The sequence below is a fragment of the Rosa rugosa genome, chromosome 7 (assembly GCF_958449725.1).
Source record: "Rosa rugosa chromosome 7, drRosRugo1.1, whole genome shotgun sequence".
Taxonomy (NCBI): domain Eukaryota; kingdom Viridiplantae; phylum Streptophyta; class Magnoliopsida; order Rosales; family Rosaceae; genus Rosa; species Rosa rugosa.
The window spans coordinates 22,217,163-22,243,652 of NC_084826.1; the positions used below are offsets into that span (position 1 = coordinate 22,217,163).

Sequence of the window (26,490 nt, forward strand, 5' to 3'; positions counted from 1 at the left end):
ATTGCATCACATCATATTACTAGATCAATGGATACAAGATTAGCAAGGGTTTTTAACCATAACCCTAACAAAGTAACTATCACTCATAATCATACCAATAAGCATCAAATTTATATGTGCATCAAGGTAAATTAAAGAGTTTGAGGAAAGAATGAACTAATCGAAACTTGACAAATTGATGATTGACTTCTCCTTGATCTTCCTTTTTCAATGTTCATTGGATCCTCCTTGATGGTGTAATGGGTGGATTATAAACTTCTTGAAGATGATGAATGAAATAGTGATGAAGATATAATGCTCATTTGGCTAACTTTTGAGTGGTAAATGATGAAGTAGTGGTGGTGATGATGGAGTTCATGGCATCAGAGATTTATTGAGCAAAAATAAATTTTTCAAACCAACTCTTCCCTTAAGGACGGCCAAGCAACATTGATTCCATGTTATTAACAGACTGCCCTTTTTCAAGGGATCTCTATATCAAAATAAATTCCTTGTCTAGGCTTGGACTTTCTTTAACAATGAACCAGGCCATTCATCACTTGGAAGCCATAAATGAGCAAGCTTTGAACAACTAAAGATAGTAATTGAAGCTTGGCTGCCTGAGACAACTGAAGTCCTTTTCAAGATGAGAGTTTGTAATGCACCTTATTAGCTAGAACCCAAAAATAATCTGGTTTTGGGCATTCTTGAAATATCGACACTCCCAAATAATTAGTAAAAAGGAGCAAATTTCTTGAATACCAAATATGCAGTTGCTCCTACGAACAACATATCTTCCCAAAAATAAGGAGAACTTGCGTTTGTTGATCACTCGATCCAAGTTACAAGCATACTCATTCATGAACTTCATAAAGCCTTCAAACCTCGGGTATTACTTTGCACAAATACCATTATGTCATCCGCAAATAATACATGAGATATGAAGATAGCTTCTTAGGAGCTGCAATGCTAGAGATCTTAATTTTTGAGAGAAAATGAGTCAGACCCCGACTTAGCTCTTCTTCAGCCAAACAAGAATAACAACAGTGACAATAGGTCGCCCTATCTGACACTATGCGAGTATTCAAAGAAGCAACATGATTGATTATTTACTAATACTGAGAGCTTAGCTTATTTAAGCACCATATGAATCCAATTGATATAAGTCTCACTCAATCTGAAAGAGTGAAGTACTCTTAACAGAAAGTTCCAATCGTCTGACTTAAGGATGAGAATGATAGTGCTAACATTGAAATTTAAAAGTATAAATCTCGTTGTAAAGAAACTGACTACTCCAGCAAGCACATCAAGGGCCACCTTATTCCAGCAAATATGAAAAAAATGAACAACCAAACCTATCAAGGCCAGGAGCACTAAACTTGTCCAAGCTCATAACTACGTTGCTAATCTCTTTAGGGGATGGTATTGCCGTAAGGGCCAGGTTTTATTCCTCAGTCACCAAGACAAGTATAACTTTTGGGTTAAGTACTGCTTACTCCCTATACTTATAGGGTTTCATCGTTTCAGTCTCTGACCTTTGAATTTCACCTAAAAAGTCCCTGAACTCCCAATTTCCTCCCAATTGGTCTCTGCCGTTAAGCATCCGTCAAAAACTCCGTTATCTTCCCCTAAAAAGTCTATTATACCCTCATTTACTTAAATATATATATATATATATATATATATATATATATATATATATATATTTATTTATCTTCCTTTTTTTTATTTTTTTATTTTTTTTTCTTTTTACCTCTTCTTCTTCTTCCGGCTCTCTCGCCTCATGTTCATCTCCTCATCAAGATGGTTCCAATCCACAGACTTTCAAGAGGTGAAATGAAAAAAAGAAATAAAAGAGAGAGAAAAAATAAATTTAAAAAAACAAAGTAAGTGAGGGCATAATGGACATTTCTGGCAACTTTAACAGAAAATTTTGACGGCAGGGACCAATTGGAAGGAAATTGAGAGTTCAGGGACTTTTTAGGTGAAATTCGAAGGTCAGGGACTGAAACGATGAAACCCTATAAGTATAGGGAGTAAACAGTATTTAATCCATAACTTTTTGTACGAGCCCTGTGTCAACAATTTTTGAACCTTTAGTAAACAGAGATTTAAAATAATCAACCACATCTTTCACAATTTGTTCATGAGTATTGAAAACATGTGAGCTTGCCTTTAGAGATACCATTGAGTTATGAATTCGTCAAATTTTCACCATGTTATGCAATAAAGAAGTATTTCTATGGCCTTCTACGAGCCAACATATTCTAGAATTATCTCGAACAAAAGTGTCTTGTATTGCGATTGCACATTGATATTAAGTGTGAGCAGCATCTTCCTGCTTAAAGCGTTCATCAGAGTGCTCCAAAAGAGTTATTTCCTGCTGAATATTGTCACGATATGCCTTTGCAACACTAATATGAATATTAATATCTCCAAAGTGCACTGCATTCCATTGCCTCAACATAATCTTGATAGCCTTGAGCTTGGCAGAAAGAACATACGCAGGACAGCAGTAGTAATTCAAATTGTTCAAAAAATTATGCACCATTAGGAAGAAGCCTAGATGCTGCAACTACATGTTTTAGAATGTTTTAGAATCTGAAAGGAGGACAGATTAAGTGGGTGACTCTGTGGTAGGAAACCATAATGGGGTGATGGTCTGAAGTTACTAAAGTACGACACTCGAAATTCGCCCAGCCATCAAACCATTCCTCATTACCAAGTGCTCTATCCAACCATACTAATGTTCGACAGTAGGACCAAGTGAAGAAATCACCATTTGTATCAATGTTTAAAAGCTCACAACTAGTGCACATCTGTTGGAATTCACAATAAGAATTTGCATTAGAAATGTTGCATCCCCTTTTTTCATAAGCTCTAAGTACACAACTAAAGTCACCAAACACAAGCCAAGGCTTGGGTTCATAAGCAAGGTGAATGTCATCAAGATCATGGCAAATGTGTCTACAACCTACCATTAAAAATTTTGCATAAACTATTGTACGTGATCAAACAAAGAATACCATCAAAGTTGCAGAAGACTATGATTTACTTATTGGTGGATGAAACAACTAGATGCTTGAGAATCCTATCACACAGAAATCACATATTGGTCCCCTGGACACCCCTATTATTTGTAGTAGATAAAGAAAGATTCGTAGCACGCTAATAGAAAATTGGAATAATAGAATGAGTTACAAAAGGCTCCGAAATACATACTAGTAAAGGTTTATTACTCAGTACCAAATTTGGTAAAGCACGTTCGGTGTCCTCATTAGCAAGGCCACGGGTATTCTAGGAGATCGAGTATATCCATCAAAACAATTTGTGGCTCCTTTATGTAAGGTGGCTCAGAAGGGTATCTTACGAAGAAAATACTTAATCTTGACATTTGTTGCCTACTATTTGAGCTTCTTAGTCTTTCTGAAAATGTTTGGAGTGAACTCTCTCTCTCCTCTCTATTAGTCTTTAAAAGAGACACAAAGGCCAAATGACTTGCAGCTTGGTTATTACTTATATCAGAGCCAATTGAGCTACCAGCGACATGACTCGATATGAACTCTGTTTTCCAGCCACCGTTTGCAACTATACAAGTTGGATTTTGGAGCTCTCCCAACGTACTTTAAATCCTTCAAATGGCATAGCTCGAATTGATCGGAGGTGGATGAATCGAGAATTTAAAGTTTTTGGTACCCTAAGCTTTGAGGTAAAATTCCAGCATAATCACTTGTTTTCGACTGATGTGGGACTTAGGAAAATGGTTGGGGATGTTGAGAGGAAGAATTTGGTATAGGCCTTACTGCCCAATTCAGGGTCGGAGGTGCAGCGCGTGGGGCCTACCGTGCAGCCGCATATGGCGGCGCATGGGGGCCTGTCTAGCCACTTTAGGTCTTCTATTTTGGTATGTTATGGAAAGTTCATTGCTACGAGCATGTGGACATACTGTGGTAGCCATACGATAAACTTTGGGATCGATAGGAATTTCCTGAAGTTTCAGAAATCGGGTTTCAATTCGGTAAAATCCGACCCCATTTTTCAATAGGTTGTTATAGTTTTTGAATTAACATAACCTATGAAATATGAGCTCGTTCCGATATGACTTGGAGCTTTTGACAAATTATCGTTTACGAGTTTTGGTTTTGTCACCGTTAATTTATCTTTGATTCTCGAAATCAATTGTTCATGATTATCAATTTGTTCAGGACGACGTGTAGATCGAACTCGAGGAAGAATTCGTCGGACGGCCGTCATAGCCGTAATTCAATGAGTGGACAGTTGTTTTTTAATTAAATATGCATGCAGTACTATATTTTAGATAATGATTTATCATATTGATTTATATTATGACATTTGAGTATTGTTGATTTATCGGAATTGCTTTAAGTTATGTTTTCGATGACTTGGATGAGATTGGAGTATTGATTTGATAATATTCGAGATTTGATATTGATTTTACTATTTACTTATGATTTATCGAAAATTATGCTTTCGATGAAATGGAAATTTAAATATTATGAGTTGGTGAGTTAAATGTGAAACGAGAAAATAATGAGTTTGAGTTTAGAGTTATGTAATTGAGGAGGTAAATTATGAAAGATGATAATGTTCGTGCATGCATGCATTACCTGGTCGGCAATACCCTCTTAGTAACAGTCTGGTCGGGAATACCCTTTAGACAATATTCTGGTCGGCAGTACTCTTCGATGCGTCATCTGGTCTGCAATACCGTCTAGATGGCATGAGATAGTTAGTCGGTAGTACCCTCTAACTATCGCCTTATAGTATTCCGGTCGACAGTACCCTCTGATGCGTCATTTGGTCGACATTACGCTCCAGATGGCATGAGATGGTTAGTCGGCAATACCCTTTAGCCATCGCCTCTTCATATTCTGATCAGCAGGACCATCTGATGCTTCACCTGGTCGGCAGTACCCTCCAGGTAGCATGAGATGACTAGTCGACAGTTCCCTCTAGTCATCGCCTATTTTATTAAGAGATGTTTTGAAATAGAGTTTGAGATATCAATATATTTTGAGATTTCTGAAATGATTTTGAGATACTCGTATTTTAAATAAGATAATTTGCAGTATATTTTGAGATATCTTTATTAGAGGATTTGAAACAGATTATGAGTTGATTTCTAGTATATTTTGACATTTCAGTTTCAGAAAATGATTTGAAAGTATAGTCATCGAATACTTTATGTGACTTTGACAATGATAATTTTATATTTGATGACGGATTTAAATATTTTATCAAATTGTATTGCATGCCGGAGTTTAAGAGATTAAAATTGGGAAAGCATTCAATCTTGCCCTTTTTTCTTTTAACTATTCATTTATTTATTGTTCACTCACTTTAACAATTTTCAAATGCTTTTCCCTAGCTTTTCAGTTTTTTTGTACCCAGTTTGCAGATTAGTTGGGGTCGGGTGTGCGTAGGAGTAGAGGCATAATGTCCATCACCTTCATTCTTGTTGTAGGTTATATGATTAACCTACTTGTACTTTCACTAGGCCAAAAAAGCTAACAGACAACGGACCAAAATCGTTGTGTGATTTGGACGATCTCCGTTGTGTATCGGAGCGTTGTGTGATGAAAAATGGCACAACGGTGGAAACCCGTTGTGTGAAACACAAACAGTCAACACTTATTTTGTTATTAGTGTTGTGTCTTCCCTCGACAGATGCTAGGCAGAGCTGCTGCGCAGCATGGCTGCGCATGGCAGGTGCATGAGTCAGACAACGGAACTTGTTTCAAGCTGTTGTTGGAAAGCATTTTCAGACAACGTTTTTTTTAAATTTCACTGTCTTCTGATTTGTCGTCACACTTCAGTTGTGGACTATAGTTGTTGTGTAGCTTAGTTTTGGACAACGTAGTTCTATTTTCACAGTTGTGTGAGTGTAATTGAGAAGACACAATTTTAGTAAAACCATTGTGTGATATATAAGAATGCATTGTGTGAGTACCCAGATTTAACATTGACATTATATAAAATCTGTTGTATGACAATTTTCATTGCCTGCTTTTGTGCATTACTAGAGCTCCATTTTGACCTAATGAACAGTGATCAATTAGAAAGAAAACATTGCAAAACCATCAAATGAGTAATCCAACCCATACTTTAAACTTCAGATGTAAAAAGAGAGCATTTCCCAATCATCCAAGCCAACATTAAAATAAGAAAAGCATTCTAGTACATGCCCTATCTACTTGAACATCAAAAGCTTATGAAACTAATACATTTCTTAGGACGAATTGACAAATGTGGCAGTGAGCAACACTAGTGCACTCGCTTTCTCCTTTGAAAATGCAGGATAAGTGCATGCTTCCTCTTCTCCTTCTGACACTTATCGCTGGCCCTAAACACCAAGACCCCACAATTACGAAAAGTGGTCCAATTGAACACAAGAATGAATACCAAAAAGAAGAGATAGTGAAATACCAGTTAGACTCACCTTGGTTGTGTCATCAAGATTTTTTAGTGTAGCGTGAATGACCTGAAGCATTGGAGTAATACCAGAACAACCTGCAATCTGGATGAAAGAAAAGAAATTACACTTGAGAGAGGTGACCATACAGATTGGATCATCATAACCTTTATAAGTAGTCAAGAGATGGATATCCTTTTGGTCAGAAAAAAGGAAATGATAATTGGACAATAGCAATTAAAAAGCAGGATATGCCTTTCTCATAATCTGGTTCAAAAACCATATGTTCACAAGTAGTAATAACAATCAACAAAAGACAATGGAATTATGAAAGGTTAGTCAGATATCAAAACTGTCATCAAAGATTACAAGAATAGTATGGAAACAGCAGAATAGATAAACATGAAGAGAACAAGGAGACTTAAATTCTAAACTACTGAAAAATACAAACATGATGTATATGACAGTACATCACATACCTAACCCAGACAACTATTCGACTGTCAGTTCGTCTTACCAATTTACTGTCGAGGAGAGGGAGGGCCGTCGACGCCTTGATGATCAAAGAGAGGGGCTGAGAGGGAGAGGCCCATGGAGAGAGAAAGGAAACTTAAAACAGATTATATAAATATATCTAATAGGGTGGCAAAAGCTTAAACAGCTACTGACATACCTCAGATTGTTCAGAGAATCAATGTCCAATGAATACAACTCCTCAACCTGCAAGGTCGTACCAAGGCATATTGGCATAAATGAAAGTGAACTAGTCACAACATAATACTTTGACTAAAATCCCAGGTCATCTATTTGGTTAAAAAAATTGCTGGATAAAGAAAAGTTGGATATAATGAAAGAAAGGGTTAGTGTTGGTTACAATTTACATTTTTAAAAAGGATAGAGCAGTGGAAACTCCAATCTCACAACAAGAGTAAACATAATTCCTAGAAATGATTATAAGCTAAGATCTAGCAGTACCATTAGACAATCAACAAATTATCCCCAGCATGGAAAGGACCATAAAGAGAGGCATCAAAGAAACCCATACCTGCGCACCTTTTACTTGCATCTGCTGAATAAGCTCGGTAAAGACCCCTGAAACGCAAAGCACAAAAATATCATAACAGTTTTTATTTCCACAAGACCAATGTACAAAGAAGAGTTCCAAACATCTTTCCCTTCCTTGCAACCACTACTCAAATGTATCCACTCTCACTCTACATCCAAAACTAATGCTTCTCCTCAAAATTTCACCTTCTAGTACTGAGTTAATAGCTATCACCTAGCCTTCACCTTCCAAAACTAATGTAGTTTTGGAATCCCAGGTCTAACAGAAACCGCAAACAAGGGTGTCACCTTTACTTGATATTGAGCAAACAAAGACAAGATAGTTAAACTGAACCTTAGCTTGTTGCTTAATTGCTACCAAGATTCTTGATTAACACAACTACAAATATATTTACTGCAGAAAAACCTTGTGATCTGCATGTATTCTGTTTTCAACTAATGCACATAAAATTGACATCCTAAAATTTCACATTGAGTAAAGAGACCTACAAACCAAACCATATTGAGTAAAAAGAGGTTGCAGAGATAATATCAGTGACTGAAACAATGACGGTTTCTGGTTGCAATTGCTGCAAGAAAATCAATTCCAATTGAATAGAAAAACTGAAAGAGAGGTTTGATTATTACCTAGAGAAGATGATTGAGGCTTTGAGAGCTTCCCGTTCTCTTTCTAGTTCTCTGTGAAGAAGAAGAAGGCGCTTAGCTTCTCAAACACATTACAGCTACCTCAAAACCCATTACATATACCTCAAACACAACCCACAAAACCCAGAAACACAATCCAGAAACGAAATACCCATCACTCCATCAACAACTACCAGATTATCAGCAAATCATCGACTACCCAATACCCATCACTCCATCACAAACACCCATTGCAATATCGAAAACCAACAACGAAGGAATCTAAAACGCACTGAACATGAAGAGAATTTCAAGCAAAATTGAGAGGATAAAGATGAAAGTGATACCGTCGGGGTGGAAGGAGAAAAGAGAAGAAGGAGGGGCAAGGCGGAGCTCCGGCGTGGACTGCGTCTTTGGCGGATCTGGTGAATTTGAGAAGATAGATGAGAGAACAGGTGTGCCAAAGGAAGAGGAGGAGGAGGATAGCGGAGGCGAAAGCGGAGAAGGAGGAGAGTGGAGGCGGTGGCTGCAGCAGAGAGCAGTCGGGTGCTGGTCGGAGGTGGAGGATGAGGAAGAGGAGGACGGGTGTTCGTCGGGTGTCGTGGTGTCTAGGGTTTGAGAGAGAATTGTCGCGTGGAAACTGACTAAGTGTTGGAGCCAAATGAAATTTGTTCCCCTGCCTCATCAATTTTGTAACTTAGTCGTTTCCGCGCTTTCTCAAAATTTTGTAAAAAAAATATAGACATCGGTCAAAAATGATAACTGATGTTAATTATACAAATAGAAATCGGATTTTCAAGAACTGATGTTAGAAATCTCTTTTACATTGCGTGAATTCCTGACTGATGTCTATGACATGATGTCTATTAACATTATTCTAGTAGTGCAATCAACAAGTAGTAATAACAATCAATTGATGCTCTTACCATGCCAATATGATTCTTCATGTTGGAAACATATCTCAGTTATTCAATGGGTCTGCAAGAAAAGATACACCTCATTATAAGATAACTTAGAGTGTATCCTCTACCTATCATTGCCACTGGTAAATATAGGTTACCCCTTCACTTAGACTACATCTCCTGGTTTTAAGCTTGCAAAATGCTGGCTCATTTTCCCTTCTGGATACACCTATATACAGTTTCGATAAAAGGAAAGAAACATGAAATATAGTCATGCCTTGACAACACCTTAATTAATAAGTCAAAATATCCCTTGGAATCTAGACCTGATATAGGAGTATACTTGGATATATAGTCACACCAGGTAAATTTAGAATTAAACAAATAAAAATTGAGAACAACTAGAAAATTGCAAAGTAAAATCCCAATCAAGTTCCAAGAACAGTGAGTTCATAAGACAACTATGAACATAAAGCCAATTGATTTTCTGGATTGGAAAGCACTATGAACATATTGCAAAAAAGTTATGTATAAAAGACATGCTATACAAAACACTCTTTCATGTGTGTAAATATTTATGCTGAAATGTAAATTTTGGGTTAAGGAAGAACATGGATTTTATGCAATCATAACACAAAGAAAAGGCAAAACTGATTATACAAAAAATGGATTGTGAAACCAGATTATGCTTTCCTTTTATACACAAATATATACTAGAATAACGTTGCTCTTATGAAAGTTTTTGAAAAATGCAGTTAGCAGTTTTCCTACACTGCAAGTACTTAGGCATTGCTATTTAAGTTTGGCTTGGAATGTAATCTAGTTTATTGAGTAATAGAAACCTTCCAATCTAACATAATTATGGAATCAGAGTGTGCGCGTGTGTGTGTGTAACCTTCTAGTATCCTTCCATCAAATCAGAGGACAAAAACTAAATGGAAAATCTTGGCTTTAATTAAAGTTGAGGTGAAAGAACAAAACTGTTTGGCTTTATGAAATTTGCTTTCAGTTTTAAGGTCAATTGAGAAATGATTAATTATGATCTGCTTTGAAATTAGGATGCCAAAATGTCAAATGTCAGTTTGAGTTTTCAGATCACACCGTGGTAGAACTTTGTATGTGCTAAAACCAACAACTAAGTAAAAGAGTGAAATGCCTGAATTTTGGTATGAGATGAACGCGAAACTGGCCTACCTAAGATCAAATCCATCACCTAGCTTTAGTCAGAAACAATTATCACTTGCAGAGGTACTACCTCTTAGTATGACCTATTGTAAAACCGATAAAAAAGATTAATGTAATAGTCCAATACAACTAAGACTAGGATCTGTAAAATTTCAATGCAACTAAGACTCTATCCCAATCTGTAGTGTAGAATGGGTTCAGTGAAAGCAATAATTTGGTGCATTTTTAGACATGGAAGAATAAGAGAAAGATTCATGAAAATATTTCCAGAGGAAAGGTGTATTGTAACTAGCAAGGTGCAAGCATCAACACTCATAGACAGCTCTACATGACACTGAATGGATTCGCATATGCAATCTTGCAAGAACGAAAATATCAAGATAGAGGTACAAATTCACAAAATGCATTAATGAAAACAAAATTTACATTTTGGTAGACACAAGCCATATATGACAACTATATTAGCAATAAAACAAAAAACATACACTTACATTAACAAACAACCAAAGGAGAAGTAGAGAAGTCACAAAACTTGGCACAAAGGAGGCCTCCAAAAAACCTGATTATGTGGACAAGAACAAAAGTCTTTCTAAATATCCTTGTCTTTATGTTTGTTAGTTGCTGTGGTCTTCTAAGCCAAAAGCCCCTAGCTTGCATCTTTCCCCGACGTTAATCCTGCAAAATTCTTTTCAAATTTCAGAAACCGAAAATCTAAACAACCCGTAATTTACAAGATTATGAGCCCAAACAAATTATAACCAGAATACAAAATTATAATCCTAATTTTTACAAAAACCAACTTTCAATTCCAGATTTGTTAAAATCTTGCACAAATCTAACGTCAAAATTTGAAAACCCAAACCACAATTGGACCCAGAAACCATATAAGCAACGAAACACTACTGATACAAGATCTAGATCTGGGTTCAAGCTGTCCTCACCAAAAACAGAAAACCACAATATGAAAGGGAAAAAACCTAAATCTGTGAAGAAAGCTCGAAACCCTAGACTCGGGCTCAAAGAATATTCCAAGAAATTGAAAGCAGAATCGCTTAATTGAGAGAGAGAGAGAGAGAGATGTAGAGATCTTACGAAATCAGAGAGAGCAATCGTCATAGTGTACGGAGTCGAAGACGAAGACGAAGCCGAAGGTGAGAGGTTGCGGGGTGTTGGTAAGGTTTTTGGTCTTTGGTTATCTCTAAGCTGGAGAGGTAGAAAGTTATTTTGTCCAAGTGTTTCGGTTGTACACGAAGTCAAAACCCTAGTTAATTTGTCACAATGTCTTTCTTTTTTTTTAATTAATGCATCAGACAACAAACACATCACAATATGTTGTCTGATCATGTACAACTTAAATTTCAGGTTAGGTTCCAAAGAGGGAAAGTTCCCGCGCTATGTGCAATGGTTTGGCACTAGGATAAACATGTTTCATTCAGACAAAACAAATAAAGTTTTTATGTTGTAGGATCCTTAAATCATGACATATATGTTTTCCAAAATTGTAGGTTTTGGGGGGGGAATGAGTAGCATTTGGGGGCGTATCCAAAATTACCAATAATATATGATTTGATCATACAACACAAAGTCAAAAGCTGTTGTATGATAATTTGCAAGCTAGTATCACACAACAGGTATAACTATGATGTTGTACAATGTAGTCCATATTTGGACCCAAATTTGTGTCAAGCTAGGAGGGAAATATGCCGCTCTTTTTTTTATCATTCACACAACAAAATATTCTTGTCAGTGTTGTGCAATCACCTTCTACATAAAAACTTCAAAATTTTTATGGCCTTATACAACGTAAGGTTCTTAATCGTGTTGTATGATTGACTTTCTATCATCACACAACATCTTCTTTTTTTTCGTTGTGTAAAAAGTGTTGTATATTGAGGTTATTGGCCTAGTGTTTATTTTAGTTCTGATTTAGATTGCTCTGATTACCATAAGAAATTGATATTCGAGATTTGAGTTTAGTTTATTATATATCACTTGTGGCAATTGAAATTTTGAGGTGAGCTTGTAGGCTCATGGAGATAGAGATTTTGTTGGCTATTAGAAGTGTTCAGTTGTTTATCACAGGTTTGGGTAGTCCATATTTATGGTAGATTCCACTAAATTTTTGGTAGAATTTCTCCTAAGGTGGGCTCCGCATGGCCATTTCAGATTTTAGGGTAAAATCCTGGGCGAGTCTTGTCAGAAGTGGGAATATGCACTCCATTAATAGCACCAATGCAATCTTGGAAATGATGATGCTATTTGTTAATGAATATAAATAATTAAATTAAGGATTAATTTCAGTTTACCTCTCTGAGGTTTGGGGGTGTCATCATTTCACCCCCCTCTACTCTTAATTTAAAATTTTTACCCCCCAAGCTTTCCAATTTTAGTCTTCCGTGTCCAATCTCTCCTGCTCTGTCAAAATTAGACGTTAACTTCAATAATGGGGCCACCCTCAGGGCCAAAATGGTCATTTCAAGACAAAAAGAAACCAAAAAAAAAAAAAACCCTATTTAGGGCTATCTGACATTGTTTTGGCCTCTTAGCCTCTGCTCCGCCATCCCCATTATCCTTGTCTCAGCCCCTGTAGCAAACTGCCTTGCCCGACTCCTCTTCCTCTTGGCCTTTGCCACCTTGCCCCTGCAACAACAAAAACTCCATCTTCTTCTTCTTCCATCAGTCCTCTCCCCACCAATAATATCTTGAGACCCAATTTTGACGACAGTGAGGGCTCTGTTCATCACCCAAAGTCATCACCCATTAACGTCTCAGAGCTTTAGTTCTGGAACAACACCGCCTTCAACGACAGTGAGGGCTCTAAAGTCTCTGGCGCCATCGTTAAACCTTCATGGTCTTTCTGGCGCCGTCGTTAAACCTTCATGGTCTTTCTAATCCAATTGCAGCAAAAGTGAATCTGAGCCTGGTCTTCGCTGCATCTTCGGTGCCCTTTAAGCCACTGAACGGAAAAACACGACTGTTATCGTTGGCCCCAAAGAAGATGGGTTTTGAAATTGAAGAAGAGAAAGGTCGAGACTTGGGGAAGATCGATTCGGATATTGAGGAAATCGAGAAGGAGATAACTCGATTGGTAAGTTTGGTTCTGAAATTTAGTATTAGGGATTTTATGTTGGTGGATTTTGCGTTTGGGTAAAACTTGATTGTAAGTTTGGTCTTTGTTTCTGTTGATGGATTTTGCATTTGGGCAATCGTTCCCTTTATACAGTTGTTTTGCTAAGTGTGTACAGAACCACTTATTCGCAGGAACTCGTGGAACGAAGGACCTTGAAATGAGGGACAGAGGAAGAAGGCAGAGAGTGCTCGTGGAAAGAAAGAGCTTGAAACTGCAAGAATCGCCGAGCTAATGATGATGAAGCATTGTCTCTGGAGGCGAAGAAGTGGTGGGGATTTTCCTTCTCTCGGCCTTTTTAAAGAGAGAGAGGGGGGGTCAAAGTGGGCCCCATTATCGGAGTTAACGTCTAATTTTAACGAAACATGAGAGATTGGACACGGAAGACTAAAATTGGAAAGCTTGGGGGTAAAAAATTAAAATTGAGAGTAGAGGGGGTGAAATGATGACACCCCCAAACCTCAAGGGGGTAAATTGAAATTAATCCTTAAATTAATTAATAATTTATAAATAAGTGATACATGAAAAATACCTTAAAATGCGGCATGTATCTCTTATCTCTCACTATCTCTTGTGCAACACCCATTAAATTCAGGATCCAACGGCCTGATAATTTCTTCACCTAGTTCACATAAAACATCTAGTGCTTTTCCCTCCTCTCTTCGGCCTGGGCTCGTTTGGGCTGGTTCTCTAGTTGTGCTTGGTGTGGGCCGGCCTGGTACCTAGCATTTGTTTTAGAGTCTGGTGCTATGTAAGTTAGCTTCTCTAGTCGTACACCAATTGAGGTCTTTAGGCGAGTAGGGTTGCTATAGCAGAAACTTAGATAGTTTGGGTTTTAAACATTTAGCTAGGCACTTTAATAAGTGTGCGCATTTGTTTACAGTGAGGGTCACTTGTCATTTGCTTGGCAGCTTGTGTCATCTAGAACTGTTGGTATGAGACACCTTGTGATGTATGTGCCTTCTGGCCATGGATAAGTTAATGAAGTTATCTATTTCTCAAAAACATCTAGTGCTTCTCCAAAGTATTTACTAATGATTTCACCGGAATGTTGAAATCGTTCTTGTGCCGACTTATTTCCACATCTATGTCCTAGCTGATACGCTCAAAGCAAGCGCATAATTTAACCCTGAAAACATCGTTAGTAGTATAAGCAAATAGGGATCGTTCTATTCCGGGGATTGAGGGTACACCTGTCATTGTCAAAAAAAACAAATAAAGAATTAAAATAATAAAGTAAAAAGTATTATGTACAAAAATAAAATAAAGAATAAAAATATATACAAGTTAATATAAAAAGGGGGGTTTTGAGATTATAGAATTGGAATTAAAATTAAATGAAATAAAGAAAGTGTAAAAACACATATACAAGGGTGGAACACAAGAAACAAAGATCAAAACTACAATCATATGAATGAAATCCAATTACAATTCCTATAGTTGATTATCTATGTCATGAGAAATAAGTTGACCATGTGAAACATTCGAAGCAAATGATTTCCCATATTTTACTTTCCTTGAATATTTAATCTAAGTGAAAGCACCTAAATTAAACCTATTGAACATGCAATCATAGTCTAGAAAACTAGCTAATCAAGAACACATTCAATGCATGAAGAACAAAGAAAGGATGTCAACCAAAGTGCACAACCTAGTATGAAAAAGTCCATCTATTTGCAATCCTCCTTAATTGATTTCGACTTTTGTCCAAAGCCTTTACTACTTAAATCTAGCACCAATTACATGCATATATCCTAAGTTGGCCATCAAAGAACACATACATATAAAAGTTTTCCATAATCCAAAATCAATTAAGCAATCTCACATAAGCAACATAAAAATCAACATAAAGAAATCACAATTTTTATTCAAACATAGAAATTGGGCTTAAACTTTGCCCTTAACATTATTTGTTAACTAGAAACAAATTCCTACGAAATTAAATAAGGAAAAAGAATGAATTACACCGTGAGTTGGAGATGGAGATGGAGTGCTTGAAACGTTGAAATCTTGAATCTTGGAAGCAAGCCTTCAAGGTGGACGATGGAGGATATGATATTCCCGGCTCCTTCTTCTTCTTCTTCTTCTTACTTGAAAACGCAGAATTTTGCAACTAGAGAATGGAGAGAAAAATGGAATGGAAATGGAGAGACAAAGAAGATGGAATGGATGAAGGAATTTTGTGGGAAAATGGAAAGGAAATGGAGAGACAAAGAAGATGGAATGGATGAAGGAATCATGTTTAGAGTGAGAGGAGAAGGTGTTTATATAGGGAAGAAAAAGAAGAGTGAAATGATAAATGGAAGAAAAATAATGAAAGTGGTTTGTAAAATATGGAAAAGATGGAGTAATGATGAAATGAAAGCAAGGCATGAAGGTGTAGAAGTATGGAAGTGATGATGATCTATTGGAGCAGAAAAATATATCCAAGGAAAAAGAGAAAAGCATCTAGCTTTCTTCATGTGGGTAGGAAACATGAACATGTGATGTTGAGCTGTTTTTTAGATCAGTTTCTGCCCCTTTATTCCTTCAATTATTTCTCCAACAAGCATTCCCAATTTCACTATGACCTCTTCATAAAAAATGTTCCATTATGAGTGTAGATCACCCTGGTAAAATTTCAGATTTTTATTCCATGTGGTTGGGCCGAAAATGCTGCTGGACCTCTTACAGGTCCAGTTTTCCAGTTTTGCTTCTGTAGAAAATTGGGCTGATTGTTTGAAGGCCTTCCACTCAACAAAAGTTCTTGCACTCTTCATAAGAAATGATCCTTGGGCTGTCTAGAATGGATCTGGAAAGTTTCAGCTCATTTGAAGTTCATTTGGTCCGGCGGCCGCTCCTTCTTCCTTGCTTGGCTTGGTTTCTCCTAGCCGGAGTAGGAAAATGTGTAAAATTGACATTTTAGTACATTTCCATTTTTCTCCACCATTTATAGGTAAGTGTGGACCTAATGCTTATTTCACCATCATTTACTCCAATGTACCTAAGAAAATAGAAATTGAGTTAAAAATCGATTCGTTAAGGAATTAACTAAGCAAAATGTGAGGAATTAACTATTAAAATACCACATTAAAATGCTCCTATCAAATTCCCCCACACTTAGCTTTTGCTAGTCCCTTAGCAAAATCAAAAACTAACAAACCAAAAAGACTATGACACAAAACATAGAAACCAACGAAAAAAATGACTAAGTATGGAAACAAAAACACAAAGACTCAAAGAAACCAAAAACGTAAAACACAAAGCAAAACACAAAGAAAAAAAAAACGTCACACATAAAAGAGTAAATTCAAAGACAAAGACCAAGATGTTGACATCACAAAGACCTCTATTGCCCTTTAACATATTGTCTCAGAAATCTCTTACTTTCACAACACCAAGATTAGCACTCAACCAAGAATCAATGTTAAGCATTCGAGAGTTAATTAAAACATATGATCCACACATACACAAGTAGGACTTGGTTGTAATAATGGTGATTGGGGTTTAGCTTAGCATGCTTCAGACAAGTATGATTCATATCCTCACAAGGTATATCCACTTTTTCTTCTCTCAGATCAAGGCAATGCTTAAAAGCTTATAATCACTCATTTATATGTGAGAGAACATATTTTAAGGCAGTCAAATAGCTCACATATAAGAAACGAAAAGCACTTTGTGAATATAATTTTTTTTTTTCAAAAGATCTCATGAAGGATATCAACTACTTGCACGAATGGACCCAAGCCATAGGTTCAACTCTTGTAACTCATCTCCACATCAAAGGCTGTCCCATCTTAAGGATCAAGAAGGTCCTCTCAAAGGTTGTAATGGGGCTAAGGCTCAAGGTTTAAAGAAATGAAAGGTAAGGATTATCAAAGTGTCCTAAAAACCTAGTAGAGCTCATATGAATGTAGAGATCTCGAAATATTTCACCAAGGCATTGCAAAAACGTCACTTCCCCATAGAGGTAATATAAGAGGGCCAAATGTCTTCATGTTGGGCCCAATCTTCAATATAAACTTCCCTTGAACTCTAGTGAAATGGACAAAGGCCAAATTTTTCTGTAGTGGGCCTTCAATTCAAAGCAAACTCCAAAATCACTAAGTATGGGGGATGAAAGTCCATAAACATATATTTTTTTTTTCTTTTTTTTCTTTTTAGCCGTACACAATTTTTCTCTTTTCTTTTCATTTTTCACGGCTTCAACATATCTTTTTCTTTATGGACAAGTCTATCCCCACACTTGAACTTTCACCTCTTCTCAATCTTCATCCTTAGCACCAAACCCATGTAGTATGTCTCAAAAGATAGCTCCACTAAGTCCTTAGAACAAAGGGTAGGGTTGTAACTATACTAAGCTTCATGGTTAAGGATTTTAAGGGTGATGAACGAAAAGGCTTAATGTAGGCTCAAATGGGCTTATCTAGGGGGGTCCCACAACGGGCACAAATGGGGACACAAGTTTATTTGGCAATGGTGGTAATTCATAGAGAACCTCTATCCCTTCCAGAATCAGGGCCATGTATTGATATCACGTCTCAACAAGCACAAGAGCGAATTCTAGCATTCTCTAGTCCATTAAACTTAATCTATGGCAAGCAGTCAATCAAGATGAAAGAATAATGAGATCATCAAAACATCGCCAAGAAATTAAGAATATATTTTTCATTTCACTCCAAGAAAAAGGGACATGGTTCAATTATCTCACATGGCTTTATGAATCACAACTCATCTTAACATGCTCATATTCTGTACCAAGGTCATGCAATCCATATCCACTACAAGGCACACATTTTTCATATATCTCAATTAACCAAAGAATACCATGTTTAAAATCATCTCAATGTTGTGATCCTCTTTTAGTCATGATTTCAGAGATATAGAATCATCCCAGACAGTTGAAAGGCATCCTAAGACTCAAAACAAAAACAAAAGCAACGAAATTTTTTATATTTCTGACATTTTTCGATTTTTTTGTTTTCTTTTCTTTTTATGACAAAAACTAACTACAAGCATTAATCCTTCCCCCCACACTTAAATCATACATTGTCCTCAATGTTAAACAAGTTAGAGCATGCAATGAACAATTATCATGTGAATGGAATGATTAACTCAAGAAAACCTAAAAACAAAAACTAAAAACGCAAATAACAAAGATACAATCAGAAAATAGTAATAGAGGAGATAGAGTTTAAGAGAGCAAATCTGCGTTGATGGCTCCTCCACAGCTACGGTTGAAATGGGTTGCCTCCCATGCAGCGCTTAATGTTTAAAGTCTTTCAGCCTAGACTTGTACCTCCATTTACTCCTTTGGAGGAGCGGTATGCGGGCGAGTGGCAGCCTTCTTGCTGGTTTCAGCCTTCGGAGGAGGGTTCTGATGGAGTGACATAAATAAAAAAAAAAACGGGGGAGGCAAGGTTCGAAACCTTAACCTGCTACACGAAACCTTTGTCCCCAACCACTGGAGCACAAGCTGTGCTTAATATAATGTGTACAAATTTTATACTTATTATGTCATAAACGAACATAATAAAAATAAACGAGAGGCGAGGTTCGAACCTCAGACCTCTTGTACACGAACTTTACACTCAACCACTCGAGCACGGCTGCTCACGTTATTATCCATACCAATCCTTTTATTTAAACCAACTGTTTCAACTGTTTCAACAATTCGGCACAAAACATCCAAGACTGTTTCAGAAACTCGGCCCAACGTATCCAAAACTGTTACAGAAATCCGGCCCAACTCATCCAAAACTGTTTCAGAAACTCGGCCCATCAGGCCTCCACCCACAGCTACAGTGATGCCTTGATCCGAGACAGGCCCAAGTACGGCCCACTTGTGTCACGGCTTATCCCTTCCGTGATTTACGGCAGTCAAATCTGCTTTCGGCTACAGCTGTCCGCCACAGCGCCTCGAGATTCCCTCGGTCCCCTTACACGCTCTCCACGCGCCAACAACTTTTCCGGGTTTCAGGGCGACTTTAATCCAACGCGTAGAATGAATCACAGGAATCGTCCATCCAACGGTGGAGATCTGCTCACCTCGCTCTATAAATAGGTGCATTCTGAGGGCGCAACTGTTCACTCCAAAGGAACGAAAATCTCTCCTGAGTTCCAGCCCCTCTCTCCCAACTCTTCAGCTTTCCTCTTCTTTCAAAACTCAAAATATTTCTTCTTCGATTCAATCCTTCTCTTCTGATCTTCTCTCCCATCTAGTTGATTCAATCCCATCTTTCCTCTGAACTTTCAGATCTCCAACACACCATCATCATCCTTAATCCCTTTAACAACAACTCCTTCAAACACTCGACAACTTTACTCTTCGATCTTCACATCCCCTCAACCCATCACCATGGAACCACGAACTCTGCAACTGATGGAGCTACAAACCCAGCAACAAATCGAGGATGGAGGAAACAACCAAGCAGCCGGGAGTAGTGCCAACACAGATTTCTGGCGAAGCCGTGCCAGGTGGGTTCCTACTCCAGATCAAATAAGGATCCTCAAGGATCTTTACTACGACAAGGGAGTTACGCGCCCAACTACAGAGCATATTCACGAGATCTGTCTCCAGCTGAACCAGTATGGACATGTTGAGGGCAAGAACATTTATTTTTGGTTCCAGAATGTCAGGGCTCGAGAGAAGCAGATGAAGAGGTGCAATCAGGCTGCTCAAGTGCCCATGGGAACTAGTTCTCCTGGTACTGGTGGATCCATTGATCTCAATTTTGGGCCAGCTGGTTCTACTGGTGCTGGTGGATCCATCGACATCAATTTTGGGCCAGCTGGTGGATCCATTGACATCAATTTTGGGTCCACTAGTTCTACTGATGATGGTAGATCCATTAATCTCAACTTTGGTTCCACCGATTCTACTGGTAATGAAGGATTTCTTGATTTAAATTTTGTTTCATATTCTTCCTCACACTTCAACACTAATACCAGTACAACTCTTTTGACACAACAGGAGGACAAACATCCCTGCAACAACGAGGAGGAGATCACCAGGAGATTGAAACCCTTCCATTGTTCCCCATGCATGGTGAGGACATCTTGGGCATCATGAAGACTACTTCCGAGAGAGGTAGCGGTTATGGCGGTGGCTCTCACATTTCCCTTGAGCTCAGCCTCAACTCCTACAGAGATGCAGACATGGCTTAGTATAGAGTATTATTATTATTATTATTTTTTTTTTTTTTTTTTTTGTAAATAGCTGAATTTAATAAGACTGAATGAATGCATTTTTTTTTATTATTATTTATTTATTTATTTTATTATTATTTTTTTTTTATTATTTTTTTATTTATTATTTTTATTTTTTATTTTTTTATTATTATTATTATTATTATTTTTTTTTTTTTAAATATAGGACTCAAAAATATTTATAGGACTCAAAATGAAAGACAAAAATATTTATAGGATTCAAAATGAAAGACAAAAATATAAATCCCTTCCCCCACACTTAAATATTGCATTATCCTCTATGTAATCAATTAAAAGCATGCAATGAAATAAGTAAGCATATAGGGATGGAATTTACGAAAATAACTACTAAAACAAAAAGAAAATGGAGGAGTAAAAGGGGAAGAGAAAGCAAATCTGATTATATTCTGAATTGGGTTGCCTCCCAAGCAGCGCTTGTATTTTACGTCTTGCAGCCAGACGGTACCTACATTAAATAAAGTTAGTAACTTAATATTAACAAAGAAATACAAAAAAAATAAACAAGTAACTATGAATTACAAACTACAAGTATAATTAACAAGTATTTTGTACATAAGACACAAGTTAAGTACACAAGTGAGTATAAAACGTAAAAAAGTATTTTTACAAGTATAAAGTGTGAAACAACAAAATAATTTACACGTAAAGAGTATGCACAAGTATTTCTTTTGTTATAAACATTATTGATATCAAATCTAATTCCAAGCGGTAAATCAAGTGGACGTGCGGCCCAAGTATAGTCGTCTAGACACAAAGTCCCTCCTACATCCGTTGGGCAACCTTACTGAAATGGCCAGGTAGGGGAGGGTGAACACGAGAGGAAAAATCCATTTTGGCATGAGCTAAGCCCATTTATAAGCACTTCTGGATTCAAAAACCCGTCATGAACGTTGTCCCCTTCCTAGACACCATCTCACATAGGATATTCTTACTAGGATGTAAAAGGTCCTAAGTGTGTTAGACAGTTCAATGAATGTTAATAAAGGCCGCCCTCAACCTTAAGGGACCTGAACTAGGTACCAATAAGGGGTTTAGGCCAATATTAATAAACACGACTTCACCTATTCCTTCTTTAATTTACAACTCACAATTAAACTCGTATTCAACAATAAAAAAAACAACCTAGTTAATTTAAACTAAGTATCAAACAGTTTATATACAACAATTATAAACAAAAACAAGTGATTTTTCAATCCCCGGCAACGGCGCCAAAAATTGATACGCTCAAAGCAAGCGCATAATTTAACCCTGAAAACATCGTTAGTAGTATAAGCAAATAGGGATCGTTCTATTCCGGGGATTGAGGGTACACCTGTCATTGTCAAAAAAAACAAATAAAGAATTAAAATAATAAAGTAAAAAGTATTATGTACAAAAATAAAATAAAGAATAAAAATATATACAAGTTAATATAAAAAGGGGGGTTTTGAGATTATAGAATTGGAATTAAAATTAAATGAAATAAAGAAAGTGTAAAAACACATATACAAGGGTGGAACACAAGAAACAAAGATCAAAACTACAATCATATGAATGAAATCCAATTACAATTCCTATAGTTGATTATCTATGTCATGAGAAATAAGTTGACCATGTGAAACATTCGAAGCAAATGATTTCCCATATTTTACTTTCCTTGAATATTTAATCTAAGTGAAAGCACCTAAATTAAACCTATTGAACATGCAATCATAGTCTAGAAAACTAGCTAATCAAGAACACATTCAATGCATGAAGAACAAAGAAAGGATGTCAACCAAAGTGCACAACCTAGTATGAAAAAGTCCATCTATTTGCAATCCTCCTTAATTGATTTCGACTTTTGTCCAAAGCCTTTACTACTTAAATCTAGCACCAATTACATGCATATATCCTAAGTTGGCCATCAAAGAACACATACATATAAAAGTTTTCCATAATCCAAAATCAATTAAGCAATCTCACATAAGCAACATAAAAATCAACATAAAGAAATCACAATTTTTATTCAAACATAGAAATTGGGCTTAAACTTTGCCCTTAACATTATTTGTTAACTAGAAACAAATTCCTACGAAATTAAATAAGGAAAAAGAATGAATTACACCGTGAGTTGGAGATGGAGATGGAGTGCTTGAAACGTTGAAATCTTGAATCTTGGAAGCAAGCCTTCAAGGTGGACGATGGAGGATATGATATTCCCGGCTCCTTCTTCTTCTTCTTCTTCTTACTTGAAAACGCAGAATTTTGCAACTAGAGAATGGAGAGAAAAATGGAATGGAAATGGAGAGACAAAGAAGATGGAATGGATGAAGGAATTTTGTGGGAAAATGGAAAGGAAATGGAGAGACAAAGAAGATGGAATGGATGAAGGAATCATGTTTAGAGTGAGAGGAGAAGGTGTTTATATAGGGAAGAAAAAGAAGAGTGAAATGATAAATGGAAGAAAAATAATGAAAGTGGTTTGTAAAATATGGAAAAGATGGAGTAATGATGAAATGAAAGCAAGGCATGAAGGTGTAGAAGTATGGAAGTGATGATGATCTATTGGAGCAGAAAAATATATCCAAGGAAAAAGAGAAAAGCATCTAGCTTTCTTCATGTGGGTAGGAAACATGAACATGTGATGTTGAGCTGTTTTTTAGATCAGTTTCTGCCCCTTTATTCCTTCAATTATTTCTCCAACAAGCATTCCCAATTTCACTATGACCTCTTCATAAAAAATGTTCCATTATGAGTGTAGATCACCCTGGTAAAATTTCAGATTTTTATTCCATGTGGTTGGGCCGAAAATGCTGCTGGACCTCTTACAGGTCCAGTTTTCCAGTTTTGCTTCTGTAGAAAATTGGGCTGATTGTTTGAAGGCCTTCCACTCAACAAAAGTTCTTGCACTCTTCATAAGAAATGATCCTTGGGCTGTCTAGAATGGATCTGGAAAGTTTCAGCTCATTTGAAGTTCATTTGGTCCGGCGGCCGCTCCTTCTTCCTTGCTTGGCTTGGTTTCTCCTAGCCGGAGTAGGAAAATGTGTAAAATTGACATTTTAGTACATTTCCATTTTTCTCCACCATTTATAGGTAAGTGTGGACCTAATGCTTATTTCACCATCATTTACTCCAATGTACCTAAGAAAATAGAAATTGAGTTAAAAATCGATTCGTTAAGGAATTAACTAAGCAAAATGTGAGGAATTAACTATTAAAATACCACATTAAAATGCTCCTATCACTAGCATATGCAATAGTATTTTCACTACTTCAATAGGACTTGGTTCTACATCTACCAAACCTTCATTCCAAATAGCCAATTTTTTTTCCCATCTAGCACAGAGAAAAAGCAAAAATATATGATCAAGATGTCATCGCATTTCATTACCTTGCACTTGTCATGATACTAATACCATTATATGCATTTTAGGACATTCAATAATCAATATGGCCTGAACAAAAGCTTAAAATCTGGACAATATCTTGACAGAAGCATAAAAGCTGGAATGCACATTTAATAAAATATGGACAACAAAAGGAAAATAAAGGTTCATACTTATATGCATACTTCCAATCAGTATAAAGAAGGTTTCTTTGACGAAGCAGGTTTAGAGTTAATCAAGACTCGGAAATCTTTGAAATAGAAGTTAATTTGAAATCCTTAATCAATAGTTTCCCGCATTGCATAAGTTAAAATGAAAATGAATTAGAGAGACAAGAAATTGTCCTCGATGATTGAAAATAAGGTGTTCTGTTATAAATATTATATAAATGTGGTTGTCCACTGTAAATACTCATTAGTTATGTCCTTATGATGTAAACATTACTCCTATATAAAGGGGTCTAATGAGAATGAAATACACTTCTACCTCCTCCTATATTATGTTTCTCTATTCTATCTCTCTCTAATTCTCTAGTTTATAACACGTTATCAGCACGAATTTGCTCTTATTTTTCTTCTTCTTCTTCTTTGAACTCCATGATGATCAGCAAGTCTTATGGTGCAACATAGTTGCTTATGACCAAGGCTAATGATCTATGAGTTTTTCTTCTTTCTCTCCTAGATGAATATCAATTTTCTTTATGCGATCATTTACATGTATTTGTATGTATCTTTTATATAATATAATTGTTGAAAATTTATATTTCATATACGACAATGAGAACTACATGTTCCATTGCTCAAGACTCGAGTCCTCTGACCGAGTAGTCTTAGAACCTATGGTTCTATAGACATCACACGAATGTTTTTCTCGTGTGTTCCCTATGGGATCCATTGTTCATATTTATGAACTCTTCGAAACCTTTGTTTCGTATATGAATTTTTCATAGAACATATTGTTCTAATAATTATGGATCCTGATATATCTCATCTTTTCTCTTTGTAGAAAGATGACGCATCTCACAAAATTGGACTTTGATCCTCTTAAAATTTTTGGCAAGAACTATTTGATGCTGAAATTCACCTTATGGCTAAAAACCTTGGAAATGCCATCAAAGTTGACAATAAGTCATCTGTGCAAGATCCCGTCAAGCCTATGATTTTCTTGCGTTATCATCTTGATAAGATCCTAAAAGATGATTACCTTACAGTGAAAGATCCACTTGAGATTTGGCAAGCATTGGCTGATCGATTTGCTCACCAGAAAACCATTGTTCTATCTAGAGCACAATATGAATGGACGTATTTTTGCGCCTTCAGAACTTTAAATCTGTCACTGATTTTCAATTTCACTATACATATGATTACCTCCCAACTAAAGTTATGTGGAGAATCTGTTAGTGAAGATAACAATGGAAAACATATTGATTACATGATTAGCGGCGGTTTTTCTTGATACCGATAAATGTTAAGCCTATGTTTAGGCGTTTTTTTTGTCTCTATTTATTTTGTTTAGTCATTTTAAGCCTATGTTTTGGCACCGATTAAACGTAATTATGTTTCATTATCTTTATCTGTTTAATCATATTTATTATGTTTAAATTACATTTATTACAATTCTTTCATAACTGAATTTGTCGTGAGTATTTGTTGCAAGAGCTACAATTATCATGATAATATTTTTAATTGTCATTATCTTGTAGTTATTGTTATTAATAACTCATTTTATTATCATTCTATTACCATTATTCGATACTTACCATAGTTATTTATTTTATGCGATCATAATGAACATTTATTACTTATGATTATATCTACCTCATATGATTATGTCGTTTGTGAAAAAATAACAAAATTATTTTTCCATCGCTGGGACTTGAACCCAGGTCTTTTTGGATGCGAACCAAATATTTTAACCAACTAGACTACAACAGTTTTATTGATTATTTTTATAATGTTATATTAATGCATGTTTCAATTACTGACTCTAAATGAATCTGTCTCTATTTTAGAATATTCTGTTACTCACCAATTGATATCAACAATATCAATTATATTTTCAACAGAATCGAGGTATGTATTTTTCATGAGTTTGACGACTTCAATTTGATTTCCTCTTATTATCTTATCTGATAATTTGATATAAAATTGTCAATTTATAATGAGATCGAAACTACATGTTTCTTGATTCAATTTCATGAGGACTTAAAATTCCTCCGCTGATTGTTATACAATCAAATAGATCGAAACCTCTTGTTTCTTGATCTCCAATTATGTTAGGACATTTGTCCCTTCTCTTTATGAGTACATGTGAACCTCTGTTCACTCCACTCTTAGAACATGCTTCTAATTGTGAAGGCTCAAACCAAATGTTTTGAGTATGAGGGCTATGATCCCTAAATCTATTATTTATTGAAGGATATGCTTATACTCATATGGACTACTGTCCCAGACTCAAATTTCAGTATATAATTTTGACATTTGTTTTCAGTGTCAAACAATAATATGAACCACGTGTTCATTAATAAATTCATTTTGAACCATGAATGTTCATGATAAATATAATGACAAACATAGTTGTCTTGCATGCATATAATGCAACTATGGACATGATCCATTG

The 26,490-nt window shown here is 36.2% G+C and overlaps 1 protein-coding gene across 11 annotated transcripts; it reads right to left on the reverse strand.

The window, feature by feature from the left end:
* Nucleotides 1–6,085: 6,085 nt before the first annotated feature.
* Nucleotides 6,086–11,339, reverse strand: LOC133723719 (uncharacterized). 11 transcript variants are annotated; one of them, XR_009853213.1, is made up of 9 exons: nt 11,281–11,339; nt 10,680–10,863; nt 8,449–8,523; nt 8,105–8,155; nt 7,458–7,504; nt 7,086–7,132; nt 6,930–6,986; nt 6,440–6,517; nt 6,086–6,343 (listed from the first exon to the last, which is right to left on the reverse strand). XR_009853213.1 is itself a non-coding variant. In XM_062150597.1 (4 exons), the coding sequence occupies exons 1-4, from the start codon at nt 8,784–8,786 to the stop codon at nt 7,096–7,098; spliced, it is 465 nt and encodes a 154-aa protein (XP_062006581.1). In that variant the 5' UTR covers nt 8,787–8,806; the 3' UTR covers nt 6,524–7,095. The 11 variants fall into 11 exon arrangements, 1 of the variants encoding a protein (XP_062006581.1); XR_009853216.1 differs by having other exon boundaries at nt 10,680–10,873; nt 11,281–11,322; XR_009853218.1 differs by lacking the exons at nt 10,680–10,863; nt 11,281–11,339 and having other exon boundaries at nt 7,466–7,504; nt 8,449–8,778.
* Nucleotides 11,340–26,490: the final 15,151 nt, after the last annotated feature.